At 43.9% G+C, this 15,774-nt stretch overlaps 1 protein-coding gene across 2 annotated transcripts in view; it reads left to right on the forward strand.

Annotated features, from left to right (window-relative positions):
• LOC134459391 (methyl-CpG-binding domain protein 5-like) overlaps window positions 1-14,187 on the forward strand; it is a 42,878-nt gene extending 28,691 nt beyond the window's left edge. Inside the window, exons 7-10 of one of the 2 annotated variants that reach the window (XM_063211733.1) lie at window positions 1,183-2,925; window positions 4,435-4,508; window positions 7,871-7,943; window positions 8,400-14,187. In XM_063211733.1, coding sequence (XP_063067803.1) covers window positions 1,183-2,925; window positions 4,435-4,508; window positions 7,871-7,943; window positions 8,400-8,471 — 1,962 coding nt within the window. In that variant the 3' untranslated portion in view covers window positions 8,472-14,187. The remainder of the gene's footprint in view (window positions 1-1,182; window positions 2,926-4,434; window positions 4,509-7,870; window positions 7,944-8,399) is intronic. The other variant, XM_063211734.1, reaches the window with a different exon arrangement.
• The last annotated feature ends 1,587 nt before the right edge of the window (window positions 14,188-15,774 follow it).

The following is a 15,774-nucleotide window of genomic DNA, read 5'->3' on the forward strand; positions in this document are numbered from 1 at the left end:
ATTGCATTGGCCACGGTGTAGTACGGGGGCGTAGCCCGGGGACACCATGCGCAGTGGATGCAAGGCCATGATCGATACAAATTGTGACACTGGAAACTCCGCAATTTGAATTGCATTGTGGGTGCGAGGAGCTGCTGCTAGTTCCGGCCCGGTCAAAATAGGATGTCCTGTCGTCAATGTTCAGTTTGTGGTTAAATTACAGCTGTCATTCAGCCTTAATTACAGCTGACACAAATTCACTATGTCCTATGACCTGTTCCACACTCCAGCCCTGGCGGTAGTGGCTTTGCATTTTACCTTGCCGCCAGTACAGTACTAAGCAAATAACGTACATTAGATAAGAAGTATCACTCAATGGAAAATGCATTGGTTAGGTGTAGTCCGAGGACATTGCTTAAAGACACTGTGCTCATGGTCAGTGGTCATAATGGATAAAATCTGAACTCTGTAACTTCACAAAATTGGTCAAGAGAGGAGATCCAGTTGTCAGTGTTTAATGTAATCCCTCCTATCACTAGTCTCCTTAGTACTAACTGCAGAAGAAGAAAGTGACTCCCCTTGCGGCCATGCCATACTATGCTCTTATGACGTCTTTGGACGTACCCTCTTCCCTAACACACTGTACTCATTCATTACAACTCATTTCAACCTTAAAGTCACATTGTCTCTAAAATGCATTGTGTGTCGCTGTGTATGTCCAAATTGTGGGTCCGACGGATGAAATACCCGTCCTGAATAATCAAAAAATAGTCCTGGAAATGTCCTGGAAATATCCTGGAAAATGATTTTTGAAAAAGAGTGGGAACCCTGAATTACTATGTATTTTCCGCGTAACATCAGGGTTACCCAGAGAAGGTACCTGTTAGATAGCATCTAATTTTTTTTTAACCTTTTGTTACCCAGAAAATTGTTTCATAGTAATTCTTACGATACATGTATTACTTAGTATTTCCTTTGTAATTACCCCCTTTTTAACCCATTCTATACCATGTAACTTCTCTGCTACCCTGTTGTTACCCAGAAAATGGACGTTTTATTCTTGTGTATTACATAGTATTTACCTTATAATTATGCCCTTTATTACTGTGTCGTTACCCAGAAAGTACATAGTAATTGGCGTATCGTCATGGAGGCTGTGATGATTTGCACCCCTACAATGAACCTTCTGTCTTTTCCCAACAGCAGTCCCATCCGCAGATGAGTTCCCAGCAGCAGCCACAGCAGGGTCTTCTGTCCTCCGAGGACCCTTCTAGCATGCAGCAGCAGCAGCAGTACCAGGCCCCCCACCACCACCAACATCAACTCCAGCAGCAACAGCAACATCATCAAATGCAGCAACATCACCACCAACAGCAATTGAAACAACAACAACTGCAACAGCAGCAGCTCCAACACCAACAGCAACTTCATCATCATCATCAACAACAGCAGCAGCAGCAACAGCTTCATCACCACCAACAGCAGCAGCATCATCAACTCCAACAGCAGAGAGACATGAAGGCCCAGAGCGAGGCCATGGCTGGTTCTGCCGCCGGCACTGTTGGATCCAGCAGTGCTCTAGGGGGCTCAGGACCCACAGGGCCCAGGCCCGGTTCTGGGGGAGGTCCGGAGACGGTGGATGCCATCTACCGAGCGGTGGTGGACGCGGCCAGTAAAGGAGTGCACGTGACGATCACTACGGCCTCTTCTACCACGCAGTCCAGCCCCGTGACCGCGCTCAGTGCCATGAGCGCCTTCACTGCCTCCATCGGAGAACCCCAGACGCATACGACGACGAGCGCTGGCGGCAACGCGAGTGCCACGTCCGTCCCGACAGCTGCTGGGCACCAGGGCTCGCCCGGCTCTGGCTCTGCCGCCGCCAACCCCCCGGCGCCTCCATCCACACGGCAAAAGAGACCGGGCCGGCCGCGCAAGAATGCCGCCGAGCAGGTCCGTAGTCCCATCCAAGCGGTCGAGACTACCACTTCCAGCAACGCCACAATGTCTGCCTCCTCCACGACCACCACCACTAGCGGTTCCCACGAGTACTTCCGCTCCCCAACAGCCAGCGGTGGCGGAGGGCTGACTCCCGGTGGGCAGTGGGAAGGGATGGAGGCCGGAGGGCAGCAGCAGACGCAATGGCCGACAGGAAGTGCCGGTTCAGGAGGTGGCGTAGGGGAGGACTACCTAGAACACCATCCTCAGCAGCAGCAGCATGTCAGAAGAAGTCCCGCACAGCCACAACATCAACAGCAGCAACCCCACTCGGAAGGCCCAACGCCCCCCCACGACCGGACGTCGGCCTCGTACCTAGAGGAGGGCTTCCGAGGAGGAGGAGGTCGAACGCCCATCAACTTCAAAGAGCGCCTGGAACAAACCGTGGAGCGCTGCGCCCACATGAATGGTGGCAGCGGTGCCATCAGCCAATCACCAGCTGCTGCTGCTGCCGCCGCCGCCGCCGCCACCCACCACCCAGCGTCACGCGGCATAGGCATAGGCCTCGGTGCCAGCGTCGGAGTGGGCGCAGGGCACTACGCTGACCCGCTGGGCCCTCCGCGGCAAGAGCTGACCGGGGACGACCAGTCTCCAAGCTCCTCCACCAGCCTGGAAGGTCCGCTGGCCATGCCCAAGGACTACGGCGGCGGCGGGCACTACAACGGGCACCACTACAACAACGGGCACTGCGCCGTGCCCAGCCCCTCAGACACGCGCAGCCTCAGCAGCGAGGAGGAGTTGCGTCATCCGGACTCGCCCGCTCCCGAGCTGCTGCACTACAGCCGGCAGGGGAGGGGAGGAGGAGGAGGAGGAGGAGGCTTCAGCATGGGCGAGCTGGTGTGGAGCCAGATCAAAGGGTTCCCGCCCTGGCCCACTAAGCTGGTGGGGGTCGGGGGAGGGGGAGACGAGATGCACCACAAGCAGGGCATGGCGCTCTCCGAGCCTGCCAAGGTGAGGTGAACTCCGACACAGACATCAGGTTCAGTTAGGTGAACTTCGACCATAGAGGTAGAACATTAGACTAAAGGTGACCTAGCCCCCTTTTTCACGCCAATACTGGCAGCCAAGATGCAAAGGTCAACTTTTTTTGGGGGGGGTGCTTTATTTGAGACAGGATAGTGACAAAAGGACAGGAAGCGAGTGAGGAGAGAGAGCGACGTAAAAGGACTGGCAAACGACTCAGGTCGGACCCGAACCTGGGTCACCGGCGCAGTAAGCTAGTGGCCTACCGTTAGGTCACGGTAGGGCCGCAGAAGTCACCTCTGAGACAGTCATCAGGTTCAGTGAGGTCAGTGTTTCCCATACATTAAGAAAACTATGGCGCACCGCCATAGTTTAAATTTGACCGCCATAGTTTCGAAAATGTTTAAAAAAAAAAAAAATCTGTTTTTTTTTTTTTTTTAATGATTTCCGTTTTCTATTAAACGATTTGAAAAACAATTTCCTTCGCATTTTCCTCCTGGAGTAAATACATCCTATAGAGAAAACCATGAGTGCTTGAAAGACAGAGGGATCAAAAGCCTAGTCAAGTTGTTGTGGTTAACTCGGGTTTGGAAGCAATAAAAAACCTTGAGAGAAGGGACAGTTGGGGTGAGTTTACTGACACTCCCCAGGCTTTGTTTTACAGTTGTATGATAATGAGTTAGGCAACAAGCCTTCATTGACACAGCAGAGGAGACATCGGGCTGCATATAGAAATTAATGTGTAACGAATGTGTATAGACATAAATGTGTAATATGTTGTTCAGCCCTTTTACCCTTTTATGGGAGGAATTTTGAAAAACTGGCCCTGTGATCAGCTCCCCTCATGTAGAATATGGTATAGCCTACTCTCTTAGACCATTTTTGTCTGTGCCTTAACAATTTCACAGTGCTCCTAAATTGTTATCTGTGCTCCTATTTCTTTTTTTTTTTACGCCGTGTGAACAGTTGCATTGTTGAAGTGTGCCGCTAAATATCTACCTAACTAATATGAACTGGTTTCACAATGTACTTTAATGACTAATATGATTCAGGTATTTAGCCTGACATTTCAAATCTGGTTCTTGATCTGTGTAGCTTCATATTCACACCGTTTTAGGCCATCACCAATTTTAGGCTGTTCTCCATTGACTGAAGAGGGGCACACAAAGAACATACACTAACACACACATACCTGTCCTAAATTGAAGTATTCAAATTACTGTTTGAGAACGGCTGCAGACTTGGAATGAAAATGCTGTCTGTAATGTTGGTAACAGTATTGTACCTCTCTCTCTCTCTCTCTCTCTCTCTCTCTCTCTCTCTCTCTCTCTCTCTCTCTCTCTCTGTTTATCTATCTCTCCATTTATCTATCTGTCATCTTCCTTTTTCACTTTCTTTCTTACCGTCTGTCCTCGGTAAGCAACTCTCAGCTACGTACGGTACAGTAAATTCTCAGCTATGGTCTGTCATGTGATTAATGTTGTCTGTTTTCTTCAGGTGGAGCCAGAGAAACTAAAAACACTAACGCAAGACCTAGAGGCCCTGGAGAGAGTCGCCAAAATGAATAGGAAGTAAGTTCTTCATATGGCGACGACGAGCATGCGCGCACCACACACACACACACACACACACACACACACACGCACAATGAACTAGCACACACATGCTCGCTCGCTCGCTCACTCACTCACCCTCTCACTCACCCTCTCACTCACTCACTCACTCACTCACTCACACACACACTACACACACGCGACCGCGCGCACACACACAAAATGGGCCACACATGCCACACATGCTTGTTTACTCTCACTCTCACACACTCTCACTCTCTCACACACTCACTCACACACACACTCACACTCACACACACACCCCAATCTTCTCATGGGTGTTCACGTGACGTCCCTTGTCCTCTCTGCCTGATCTTTCTGTCTAGTGCCTTTTCCAAGGCATATGCAGACAAGAAGTTTGCCCATGGCAGCAAATGTCTTGGGGTGGCATCAGTAATGTCCCGAAATTCCCACAGAATGAGCACATCAAGTGACACAAAGCATTAAACTTCACATTGACGATGATTATTTATGGGCACCAAGTGTATTTGCAGGTAGAGCAGTTGTTTTCAATCAGATGTAGGACACTATGTTTACAGATGCCAATTAATAAATGCACAAAAAGGAAAGGGGGTGCCCACATAGGGCCCCAAATTGACTATAACCGGCCCTGTTTCTGAACTTCCCGTGTCCTTCATTCTGAATTCTTTCGCCCAGTTTTTAGGGCGAGTGGTCCATATCCCTCATGACAATAACATTACATAACACACACACACACACGCGCACACACACACACACACATTCAAGGTGGCCTTCAAATGACATGTATGCTACATAACATTACACTCAGATGCATGCAGTTCTCTAGGTCCGGGAACAGTCCCCCTGGTGTAAAGTAGGGTTAGATGCCTTGCTCGACAAAGGGAGTTTCAACGAATCATGAACAAAGGCGTTTGAGAGTTATTTACACACACGCACATGCATATGCAGTGGGCTACAGTGTTTCCCACAGAAATTTTGGAAACTATGGGGGCAGCCGGGGTTTATTTTGTCCGGGGGGTGGGGGGGGGGGGGTCTTCTCACACGGGCCTTTTTTTTTGGGGGGGGGGGGTGTATTCTTGCAGTGTAAATGCAAAACGGCAAAACAATGACTACAGTATGACATTGGCGCATGGAGAAACTGTAGGCCTGGGCCTATATTTCAGCCATTTATATTTTGAGAAATAAGGCTACATAAGATGTTACCCATGACTTGTATAATATTAGTACATTGTCATTGTCAAAAAATGCAGTACAGTGAATAATTTCTGTTTACAACACAGTTTCATTCGTCCCTCATGCAGGGGTCTGGGAAACAATAATAAAACAAAATAGGAGCAGAGATAAGAATTTAAGAGCACTGTGAAATTGTTAACGCATAGACAAAAAAGGGTCTTAGAGGGTAGGCTATGCCTTTTCCCCCACACATATCTGTAGGCGTACACATTCTACATGAGGGGTGCTGGTCACAGTGCCATTTTTTTTTCCAAATTCCTCCCATTAAAAGGCTGAACAACATATTACACATTTATGTCTGTATTCACATTCATTACACATTAATTTCTATATGCAGCCCGATGTCTCCCTCTGCTGTGTCAATGAAGGTCCGCCACCAAACTCATAACAACTGTAAAACAAAGCCTAGGGAGTGTTAGTAAACTCATCCCAACTGTCCCTTCTCTGAAGGTTTTTTATATTGCTCCCAAACCCAAGTAAACTACAACAACTTGACTAGGCTTTTGATCCCTGTCTTTCAATTGTGGTTCTCTCTATAGCAGGGGTGCCCAACCTTTTTTTAACCAAGATCTACGTTTGAAGTTGATGGTCTGCCGTGATCTACCAAGTCAAATTCAAGGATGTCAGTATGAAAATTTAAGACCACCATTTATTAATCACCATTATTATGAACAAAATATTTTCAGTAGGCTACTATGGCCGTATCTTTTCAGTGTGTTTTTAAAGTGTGTTGAATAGCCTATCTTTACAAAGCAATGCAGCACTGATAGTGTGCAGAGTAATAATTTCAGTCATACACAAAATCAATTTCAAAATGATAAACATTTGGTATATAAAAGGCACATAGGCCCTATTTCTAAAATATGATGAAGCATTATCATGCCTTCAGTGGTATAGGCTACAAATTAAAAAGGGCTCAGAAATTCACCATTTGTTATGGGTAAATATAGTAGGCTACTATGAGAGAGAGAGAGAGAGAGAGAGAGAGAGAGAGAGAGAGAGAGAGAGATGAGAGGAGAGAGAGAGGAGAGGGAAAGAGAGACAGAGCAATGAGAGTACTCATTGGATTGGTTAACACCCCTGTTAAGTGTGACTTATTCTATGAAGGTTTTTTTTTCAGCTCTCTGGGACAGTAGCACAGCAAAGGCTTTCTATTGTGAGTTTGGCCAATCGTTTAGTCCACAACTGAAGCAAGAAACAGCACAAATTGAAGTTTGAATTCCATACATGTCAACAACTAACATTTCCCTTTACACGCGGCACGCGATGTAAACGCAGTTAGCGATGATGCATGCGACTAGCGATTTGGACGAAGATCCTCGCATATCGGCGTGTCATAACGCATCGTTGCGCACATGTTCTGTTACTCACCCGATGTTACACGTGTGCACACATGAATCAACTGTAATACCCTTACGGTCACTTCCTAATGCTTTCCCCTCATTCTGTGTTACCGTGGGACTACTTATCTAACCAATACCAAATTCAAAATCGTAATTCAAATTGTTTTTAACAAAAACGGATATCGTTTAAAAAAAAAAAAAAAAAAAAAAAAAAAAAATTTTTTTTTTTTTTTTTTTTTTTACATTTTCGTAAACTATGGCGGCCAAATTTAAACTATGGCGGGCCGCCATAGTTTCCTCAATGTATGGGAAACACTGGGGCTAGTTATGGGCCTGAGCAACACATTAGGTGCAAAGCAATCACCACCTCACATCATCATCATTTCAGTGAGATGTTTGCTGTTGAATTCTCCTCATATCGTGTGTTGTGTGGCTGCCTCTGTGTGTTTGTTGTTGACTGCTTTTAGCTCCTCAACAGGCTTCTCCAACTGTTCCTCAACTGTTTTGTAGGGGTGTAAATATGATGATCCTACGGTCAACGATCTAATCGAATCGTATCGTGGGTCATTCTTAAGTATCAAAAATAATCGAATCACTGGCCCCTGCCCAATGCCCTAGCTCCACAACATATAGAGGTGGAAAAGTAACTGGAAAGTCACATCGAAAATAATCAAATCGCTGCCTTAAGAAATCGATTTCGACTCGTATCATCATGACCCCTAATGTGTTGTGTGGCTGCCTCTGTGTGTTTGCTCTGCGCAGGTCTGGGAAGCTGAATAATCATTTGGAAGCTGCTATCCAGGAGGCCATGAGTGAGCTGGACAAGATAAGCACTGTAAGTCTGTCTACTATGTGTGCAAGTCTGTCTACTATGTGTGCAAGTCTGTCTACTATGTGTGCAAGTCTGTCTACTATGTGTGCAAGTCTGTCTACTATGTGTGCAAGTCTGTCTACTATGTGTGCAAGTCTGTCTACTATGTGTGCAAGTCTGTCTACTATGTGTGCAAGTCTGTCTACTATGTGTGTCAGTCTGTCTACTATGTGTGTCAGTCTGTCTACTATGTGTGTCAGTCTGTCTACTATGTGTGTCAGTCTGTCTACAATGTGTGTCAGTCTGTGTAATGTGCGTTAAGTCTGTACTAAGCGTATGTGTGTAAGTCTGTGTAGTGTGTGTGTAATGTGTGTGTACTTGTATGCTTTTCATGCAGTTGTCTTGATGTGGTACTAATATGTGTGTGTCTGTGTCTGTGTCTGTGTCTGTGTGTGTGTGTGTGTGTGTGTGTGTGTGTAGGTTCACCAGATCCCTACCCGTGAGCGGCAGGTGCGGCTTCCCAAGCCGAAGAGAAGGAAGATATCCAGATAACATTGAGTTCCTATGGGGGTAGCAGCCAGCACCGCATCCAGCCTCAAAACACACACTCACACACACACACACACACCTCTTATCCCCCGTTATCCCCTCCCCTTCAGGTCAAACAGGGGGTTGATTAAATCAAACATGAAGACGCGCGCACACACACACACACACACACACACACACACACACACACACACACACACACACACACACACACACACACACACCCCTAGCCCCCCTGTCCTGTGTTCTTCCTTCAGGTGCTACAAACCTTCCGCGGTGCAGTGCTGTCTTAGACCCTTCTAGCCCTCCGTCTGCCAGATGGACAGACTGACTGACAGACAGACAGACAGAGACTGGCCACGAAGGGCGCTGATTAAGCCAATCAGATATCTGCAAAAGAAACGAGACACTTTTTTCGGGACGAGAAGAGGCAAAGAAAAGGAGAAAAAACAGAGATCAAAATGGTTGCAATTTGTCTACAGCTCGCTGAAGAAATATTTTTTTCTAGAATACAAGATGACGTGGATGGTAAAAAAAAACTTGAAAAAAAAAACATAAAAAGGACAAAAATATTGCATTTAATGAAAAATAGACAGTCCAAATATTTCTGATACATTTTCAATATGTATATAGAAAACAGAAAAAAATCATGGTGAAATTCAGAGAAGAAGAAAAAAAAAGCAAGAAGTGAAAAACTGTATATACTGTACAATAATGCCATGTACAAGCAGACTTCATGCACACTCTATCTTTTATTGTACAAAAAAAAAGAAAAAAGCGAAAAAAAAACTCCAAACCAAGCAGTTGGTGTACAGTACCAATGTCTCTGGTTTCTATTCAGCACGCTGCCAATATGGCCAAGTGTGCTTGAGTGAAATGACTGAAGAAGAAGAAAGCGAGAAAGACAGCCTACAGCTTTTATATGGTAATGAACACAAAACGTGCGCTGTTTGTGGTTTTCTTTGTTTGTTGGTTTGTTTGTTTGTTTGTTTGTTTGTTTTATTGCTGTTTGCATATTTTCCTAATCGTTGTTGAGTGGAGGAGGGTAACATGCGTTTCTGCTCCCACCCCCCACCCCACTCAATACTCCACCCATTTCTTGGTATGACCGACCGCCTTCAAGTACACACACTCTAACACTAAATGCGTAATGTCCATATGGTCTATGTGTATGTGTCCCGAGCAGAATGAGCGTTTACCAGCTGCAAAAGGTCCTCGTGAATGTCTGCTGAAGCATCACAGTGCCACATCTCTCTCTGCATGTCCCAAGGTCCCTAGGCCACACTGATCCGCGATAGGACACAAAAAATCACAGAACAGTACACATAACCTTGAAATATTTTTTGCACGTATGCTGAAAGACTTGCCTTTACATTAATTTTCTTAAACAGAGTTTGACTCTCTTGATTTCTTCTTGACTACTTTAATTATGGCTACCATACTTCAATCCTTGATCGGCTGAATCATCGCATTCACACGTAATTTAGAGACATTGTTTTGAGTTCCAGTTGGAACTTTGCACAACATTCTAGAAGGTAATTCTTCTAACGTTCTAATTCTTTGAAGGCTGATTTGGACCATGTGGCACTGCTGGAAGATGTGTGGCGTGATGTTGGCATCAGACTCCACATCGATCAAGGAGGAGGATACTGTAGCCTTAGTTAGGGGCCTTATCAATTTTTTTCTCTGTTTTTTTGTTTTTGTAAATTATTTATGTACAGTATTCCGATATTTATTTGAACCACACATTTAGAGTTGGCAATAATGCAAACCAAGGGTTTGAATACTCTGAGAAAGCCTTATCCATGTATTGTACAAAGCATATATATAGATATCTATATCTTGCACAGAGAGAGGAGCAAAACTTTGTATTCAGTATTATTCACTTGTAGCTGTTAACAAAAAATATCTCTCTATGTATTATTTTTCCGTTTTTTTTTTTTTCTATTTAAAGTATTTCTAATGGGTGCAGTTGTCGTATTGTGTTACGCCATTTTCAGCACTGTTACTTTTTGTTATAACGGTAGTCTTGATGGCAAATCGAGTGTGAAACAAACTTAAAAACATAGCCCTGTGTTTTCCCTCTTTCACTAATCAGTCTGTCGCCAGTAACTGGTCTTGCGATGTCTCAGGATGATCATTTTCGCTTGGATATCGCCTCACTCACCATTCTTGTCCTCTCTCAAGGTGGCTCTGCGTTTTTGCTAGAGGTGTGTGTGTGTGTGTGTGTGTGTGTGTGTGTGTGTGTGTGTGTGTGTGTGTGTGTGTGTGTGTGTGTGTGTGTGTGTGTGTGTGTGTGTGTGTGTGTGTGTGTGTGTGTGTGTGTGTGTGTGTGTGTGTCACATTAGAGTGAGAGTATTTCTGTTTCTTATAAATGGTTAAGATACACACACATTTATCCAATCACTCTCCGTTCGGTAGTTTCCCAGACAGCATTGGACTCATCCCATTAGTACCCAACAGGCATAAAGACGTGAGCATACATCTGAATATTAATTTGTTTAGGATCAGGAGACTGCCCCTAGCCATACTGCCTTTAGTTCTACACAATCGTTTTGATCTGAAAGAAAGTCTGGCGAGGATGACTCATAACGGACAAGATCATGGTCCCTGTCTCTGTCCAATCAGAGAGCGGGACGGGTATGTCATAATGGCCAAGCATTCCGACCTTTACAGTTTCTCTGTCCAATCAGAGAGCAGGGCAGTATGTAATAATAGCCAAGTATTCTGCCCCCTACGGAATTTACAATAGGCAGGTCCTCAGACCTAATCTCACTTGTGATTAGGTCTGGAGTTAACCAGGCAAGACTGACCCTGGAATAATAGTGAAAAGAAATTACAGAATTGGCCAGACGGTACTATTGCACCATAACATATACCATTAATAGCCGTGAAAGGGCTGACTATCAATGCCAGATGTTTAGAATTTTCCTTCATTTTGAGCATATGAACCATACCAGTGTATCATGGATGACGGCAGTGCAGCCACGTTTCACAAGGTGTTGAGGAAAAGGGACATCCATAGTGTTTATTTGAACATTCTTCATGTTACACTGAAAAAAAATACAGTTTTAATTCATTTAGGGTTTTTTTTTTTTTTTTTTTTAATGCTGCTACCAAACCAGCGTTGTATTCGTTACATAGGCTGGTCCGTCTGCCCTTCCACCATCCCACCTGAACAGCTCAAGGAGAGGGTGTGAAATACGAGAAAAAAAGTGAATTTGCGTGCGTGCGTGTGTGTGTTTTAACACACTTGTGTGTGAGAAGATGGGAGAAGTAGTTAATGTATCGCAACACTAGCATAAAACCCTCATTAATTGGCTGTGTTCACTACAACTTCATAGCTGACAGTATAACACTACGAGCTTTGTCCTGAAAACATCCACATGGGAAATAGCATAGCATAGCAAAGGACGCTCACAAAACTAGTGTCTTGAGGATTGGGGAAAAGAATTCTTTTTTTCTTCTTTTTTTTCTTCTTTTGTTTTGTTTAAAAAAAAATCTTTAAATTCTATGTTATCATGGTGCCACATCAAATTAGTCACTACTAAAACTGTCAAGTGCAATATAACGTAATGTAATGTATCTCTTTGTCATGTCACTCTCAGAATATGTGTAGCCTCTTCTAGTTACGATGTTGCTGTTCATTCTGTGTGTTTTTGTTATTTGTCTTTTCTCACACCAATGTTCTCAACACTAAAATGTAGGCTGCAATATCCTCCGACCACACTTGTAACATGTACTGACTGGACTGGCAAGTTTTCAGGGAGATTTTATTTTGACACAGTTTCACTTTTGATGTCCATTAGGTTCTGTATACTCTTTAAAGAATTTGATCAATCAAGGTGAATTGGCTATACAGTACACCATGTCATTTTTCTTAGAGAACATGCCTTTGGCAAAAATCTGCCAACTGGTGTAAACTCAGAACCCCTTGCAGTTGGGCTTCTCAGAGCGAGTGAAGTCCAGTTTTGAGTGTATTTGTTGTATTATAATTATCAATGATGCGCAACATAGATTCCTTGATTTACACTCAAGTGCCATATATTCCAAATGACATTGTATTACCTCTCCAAGTCACCTGGTTGAGTAAGACGGGTAAAACCAGGTCATTTTCGACATGTGGCACTTGTAGCTAATGAAGCCAAGTTGCCCATCACTGATTACTACGTACTCTTAGTTCTGTTAAAGAAAAATGCCAGTTGACATTTTATGCCCCTCACAAGTGCCCCCTGGTGGACTTGGTCTGAAATGCTTCATGATTCGTGTTAAAGCCATAAATGACAGCAACTCCAAAACATAGTGATTCTTTTTCTTTATGACTGTTTGGAATGTATTCAGCTCTAAGAGGAAAGATCAAAGATTTGTTGACAAAAGATATGTCGGTACTTATTACTGAATGATCTTTTAAAAGATTCAGGTCCAAAATGTCTACATCCAACTGTGTGTTTCTAAGAATATATATGGTATTAGCCTTTGTGGAGTAGTACGCAGTCCTGTGGACTCTAAAGTAAAAACTGGGTCAAATATTTCCCTGCTCTGCCAGGAGGTTCACCAACCCTGACATGGGTTACTTACCAACACGGTACTGTACCTGGTGAAGCTCATTCTGTTGTATGTGCAATCACATGGAGACTGAAGGCCCTGTTCAAAATGTTCACTACATTACACCACACTACATAGGGCACGCGTCATTACATAGTTTGTTTGTTTGTTTGTTTTTCTCCTTTACATAGTGCACACTGTGTCGTATGCAATTTTTAGAAACTCCTGCTCACTGACCATTTTACTGTTTTCTTTAATGCACAACGTTTCGGTTCTAGACCTTCAACAGGTCAACAAAAAGTTAACCTGATCAAGGTCTTGGACCAAAAAACGTGTATTAAAGAAAACCGCAAAATGGTCCGTGTACGGCAGTTTTTTTCATATTGTCTGCTGAGTGACCCATGGGCCTTCTCCGACGCACCTGCCAGCTGAGGTGTGAGAAAAACAATACAAGGAAGTTTCATTGTGTAGTGTGAACATTTTGTATTCAGGCCTAGCAGTTCCCATGTACAAACTCCCCCCTGTGTGGAAGGTCTGGTCTGGTCTTTTGGCTGGTGTTTTTTGGTCCCTTTTTTTTTCTTCGCCCCTTTTCAAATTGTGTGTTTGGTTAAAGGTAAAAGGAGAAAAAAAAAACACATTTTAAATTACAACATTCATTGTCAACTTTTGTCCATCTGCGTTACCAGATGTGTGAGCAAACGTGCCTGCACTGGGATGGTCATTTCACATGTTTTCAATGATTGTAAGGGTTTGTGTGTGTGTGTGTGTGTGTGCGTGCATGCGTGTGTGTGTGTGCGCGTGCGTGTGTGTGTGTGTGTGTGCGCGCGCGCTTCTGTACCTGTTCTGTCCATTGTTTCTGTCTCCTGTTTAGCTGTCTGTCTGTCTGTCTGTCCAATGCTTAGACATCGGTATGACCAACCGCTCTGTCTCTGTTTCCGTTCTGTCTGCCCTTTGTTTTCCGACATGTAACTAAGTATATATTTTTCTCACCGATATATACTTTACAGCCCTAGACCTTGTAAAGTATGTTGTGCACTTGATTTCATTTGTTGCCGCGATAGCATTGATGTGGGTGTTTTTAGAAATAGTTTGTTGAAGTCCATAATTTCTAATTGTTTCAGTTTTGAGTTTTGCCTTTTTTTCTTTGTTTTGTTTTCATTTCTTTTTCTTTTTTTTTAGATTTATATGATTTCTTGTAAGCAGCGAGTTTGTTATTTGTAAATATTGTGAACCTTACAGGTCATGCAGTGATGTAACATTGAAAAAAAATGTTGCACCGATGTTTCAATTAAAAACTGGTCACTCATACTTGAAAAATAAGGTCTACAGGCCTTTTTGGTACATTTCCTTTTTCCTGAAGTTGTCCAAAGCAACAAAACGTTACGCCACATAACTCATTGGTTGACTTACCGTTACTTACCGTTACCATTTTTGCTCAGTTCTTCTGGGGGGATTAAAATTCTTATCTGCAATAAAAGTAATATTTATAAATGCATTTATTTTTTTACTGAAGTCATACTGCTGTATAATTAGTTCCCTGAATGATTTCTTAACTTTGCTGCAAGCACTTTCTCTGCAAAGCCCTCAAATTTACAAATTATGTAAGGTAGTGTTTCTCAACGTGGCGCTACAGCTCCCTGGGGGGCGTTGGGTAGCCCTAGGGGGGTGTTGAGGATACAACTGAGGGATACAAGGGGGGCAGTGCTTATTTGCCATTGAGGTGCATTAGTATATATTTTTTTTAATACTGGCGGGGGGTTGGTAGGTTTATGATTAGGTTGAGGGGGCTTTGGGAGGCTTATGATGAGGTCAAGATTTGTTCAAAAAAGGTTGAGAACCACTGATGTAGGGGAATGCTGGTAATATATTGAGGCATAAATGCAAATTCGTTGTGTGCAGATGAGTGGTATGTCACAATGACAATGGGAGTTGGAGTTTCCCAATGGGGCTTTCACTTCACTTAAACATCCTTGAAAGACTCCATCCTGACATCTAGCCCTATGGCTAAAATAGTCAAACCAGACCAAACATAAAAACGAGAATGGCAGCAGATAATGTTGGACATAAGTTTTGCACATAAGTGCTGCAAGAGGCCGCAATACACCAATGTCACTACAGCTGAAAGTTTACTCTCTTTCTTACAATGACCTTGTGTCCAAATACAAAATCACAGGTAGCCTACTCTTTAAAACTTTGCCAATGTATTTGGTGACAAAGATGTCACAGTAGTGGGAAAATGAGACTCACAAGGAGGATTCTTAATTGAGGAGGGACCAATGGCAGAACAATTGCACACAGGGCCCCACGGCAAGACACTGATAGGGCCCCCCATAAGGCCTGCAAAGGTCAAAGGAGCCACCACCAATGTGGGAGGGGCAACTGCCCTGCTCCCTCCCCCTATAGCTCCGTTTTTCAAAATGCATTTGTTTTGAAAATTCAACAGGTAACATTTAGAAATGAGAAGTCATTACCAAGACACCCTCTAAAAATAGTGATTCTGTGGATGGTGTCCACAGACCATTTCTCCATTTTCATCCTTTCTGAATAATATTTCGGTCACATTTGCATTTGTCAGTGTCCCACCTCTGGAGGTACCACGAGGCAGTGTGTCAGCCCATTGAAGTCGCCAACATAGTGGGTTCTTTCCAATATGCAGGCTCCCATCCTTGACTTGTGCTTGTGGCTGATGCCCCGACTCCGTCAAGAAAATGATAAAGTTTCCCCTGTCAGTCTAGCCACAACAGTCAGGGCAGTCATGAGT

Source organism: Engraulis encrasicolus, chromosome 12 (assembly GCF_034702125.1).
Source record: "Engraulis encrasicolus isolate BLACKSEA-1 chromosome 12, IST_EnEncr_1.0, whole genome shotgun sequence".
Classification (NCBI taxonomy): domain Eukaryota; kingdom Metazoa; phylum Chordata; class Actinopteri; order Clupeiformes; family Engraulidae; genus Engraulis; species Engraulis encrasicolus.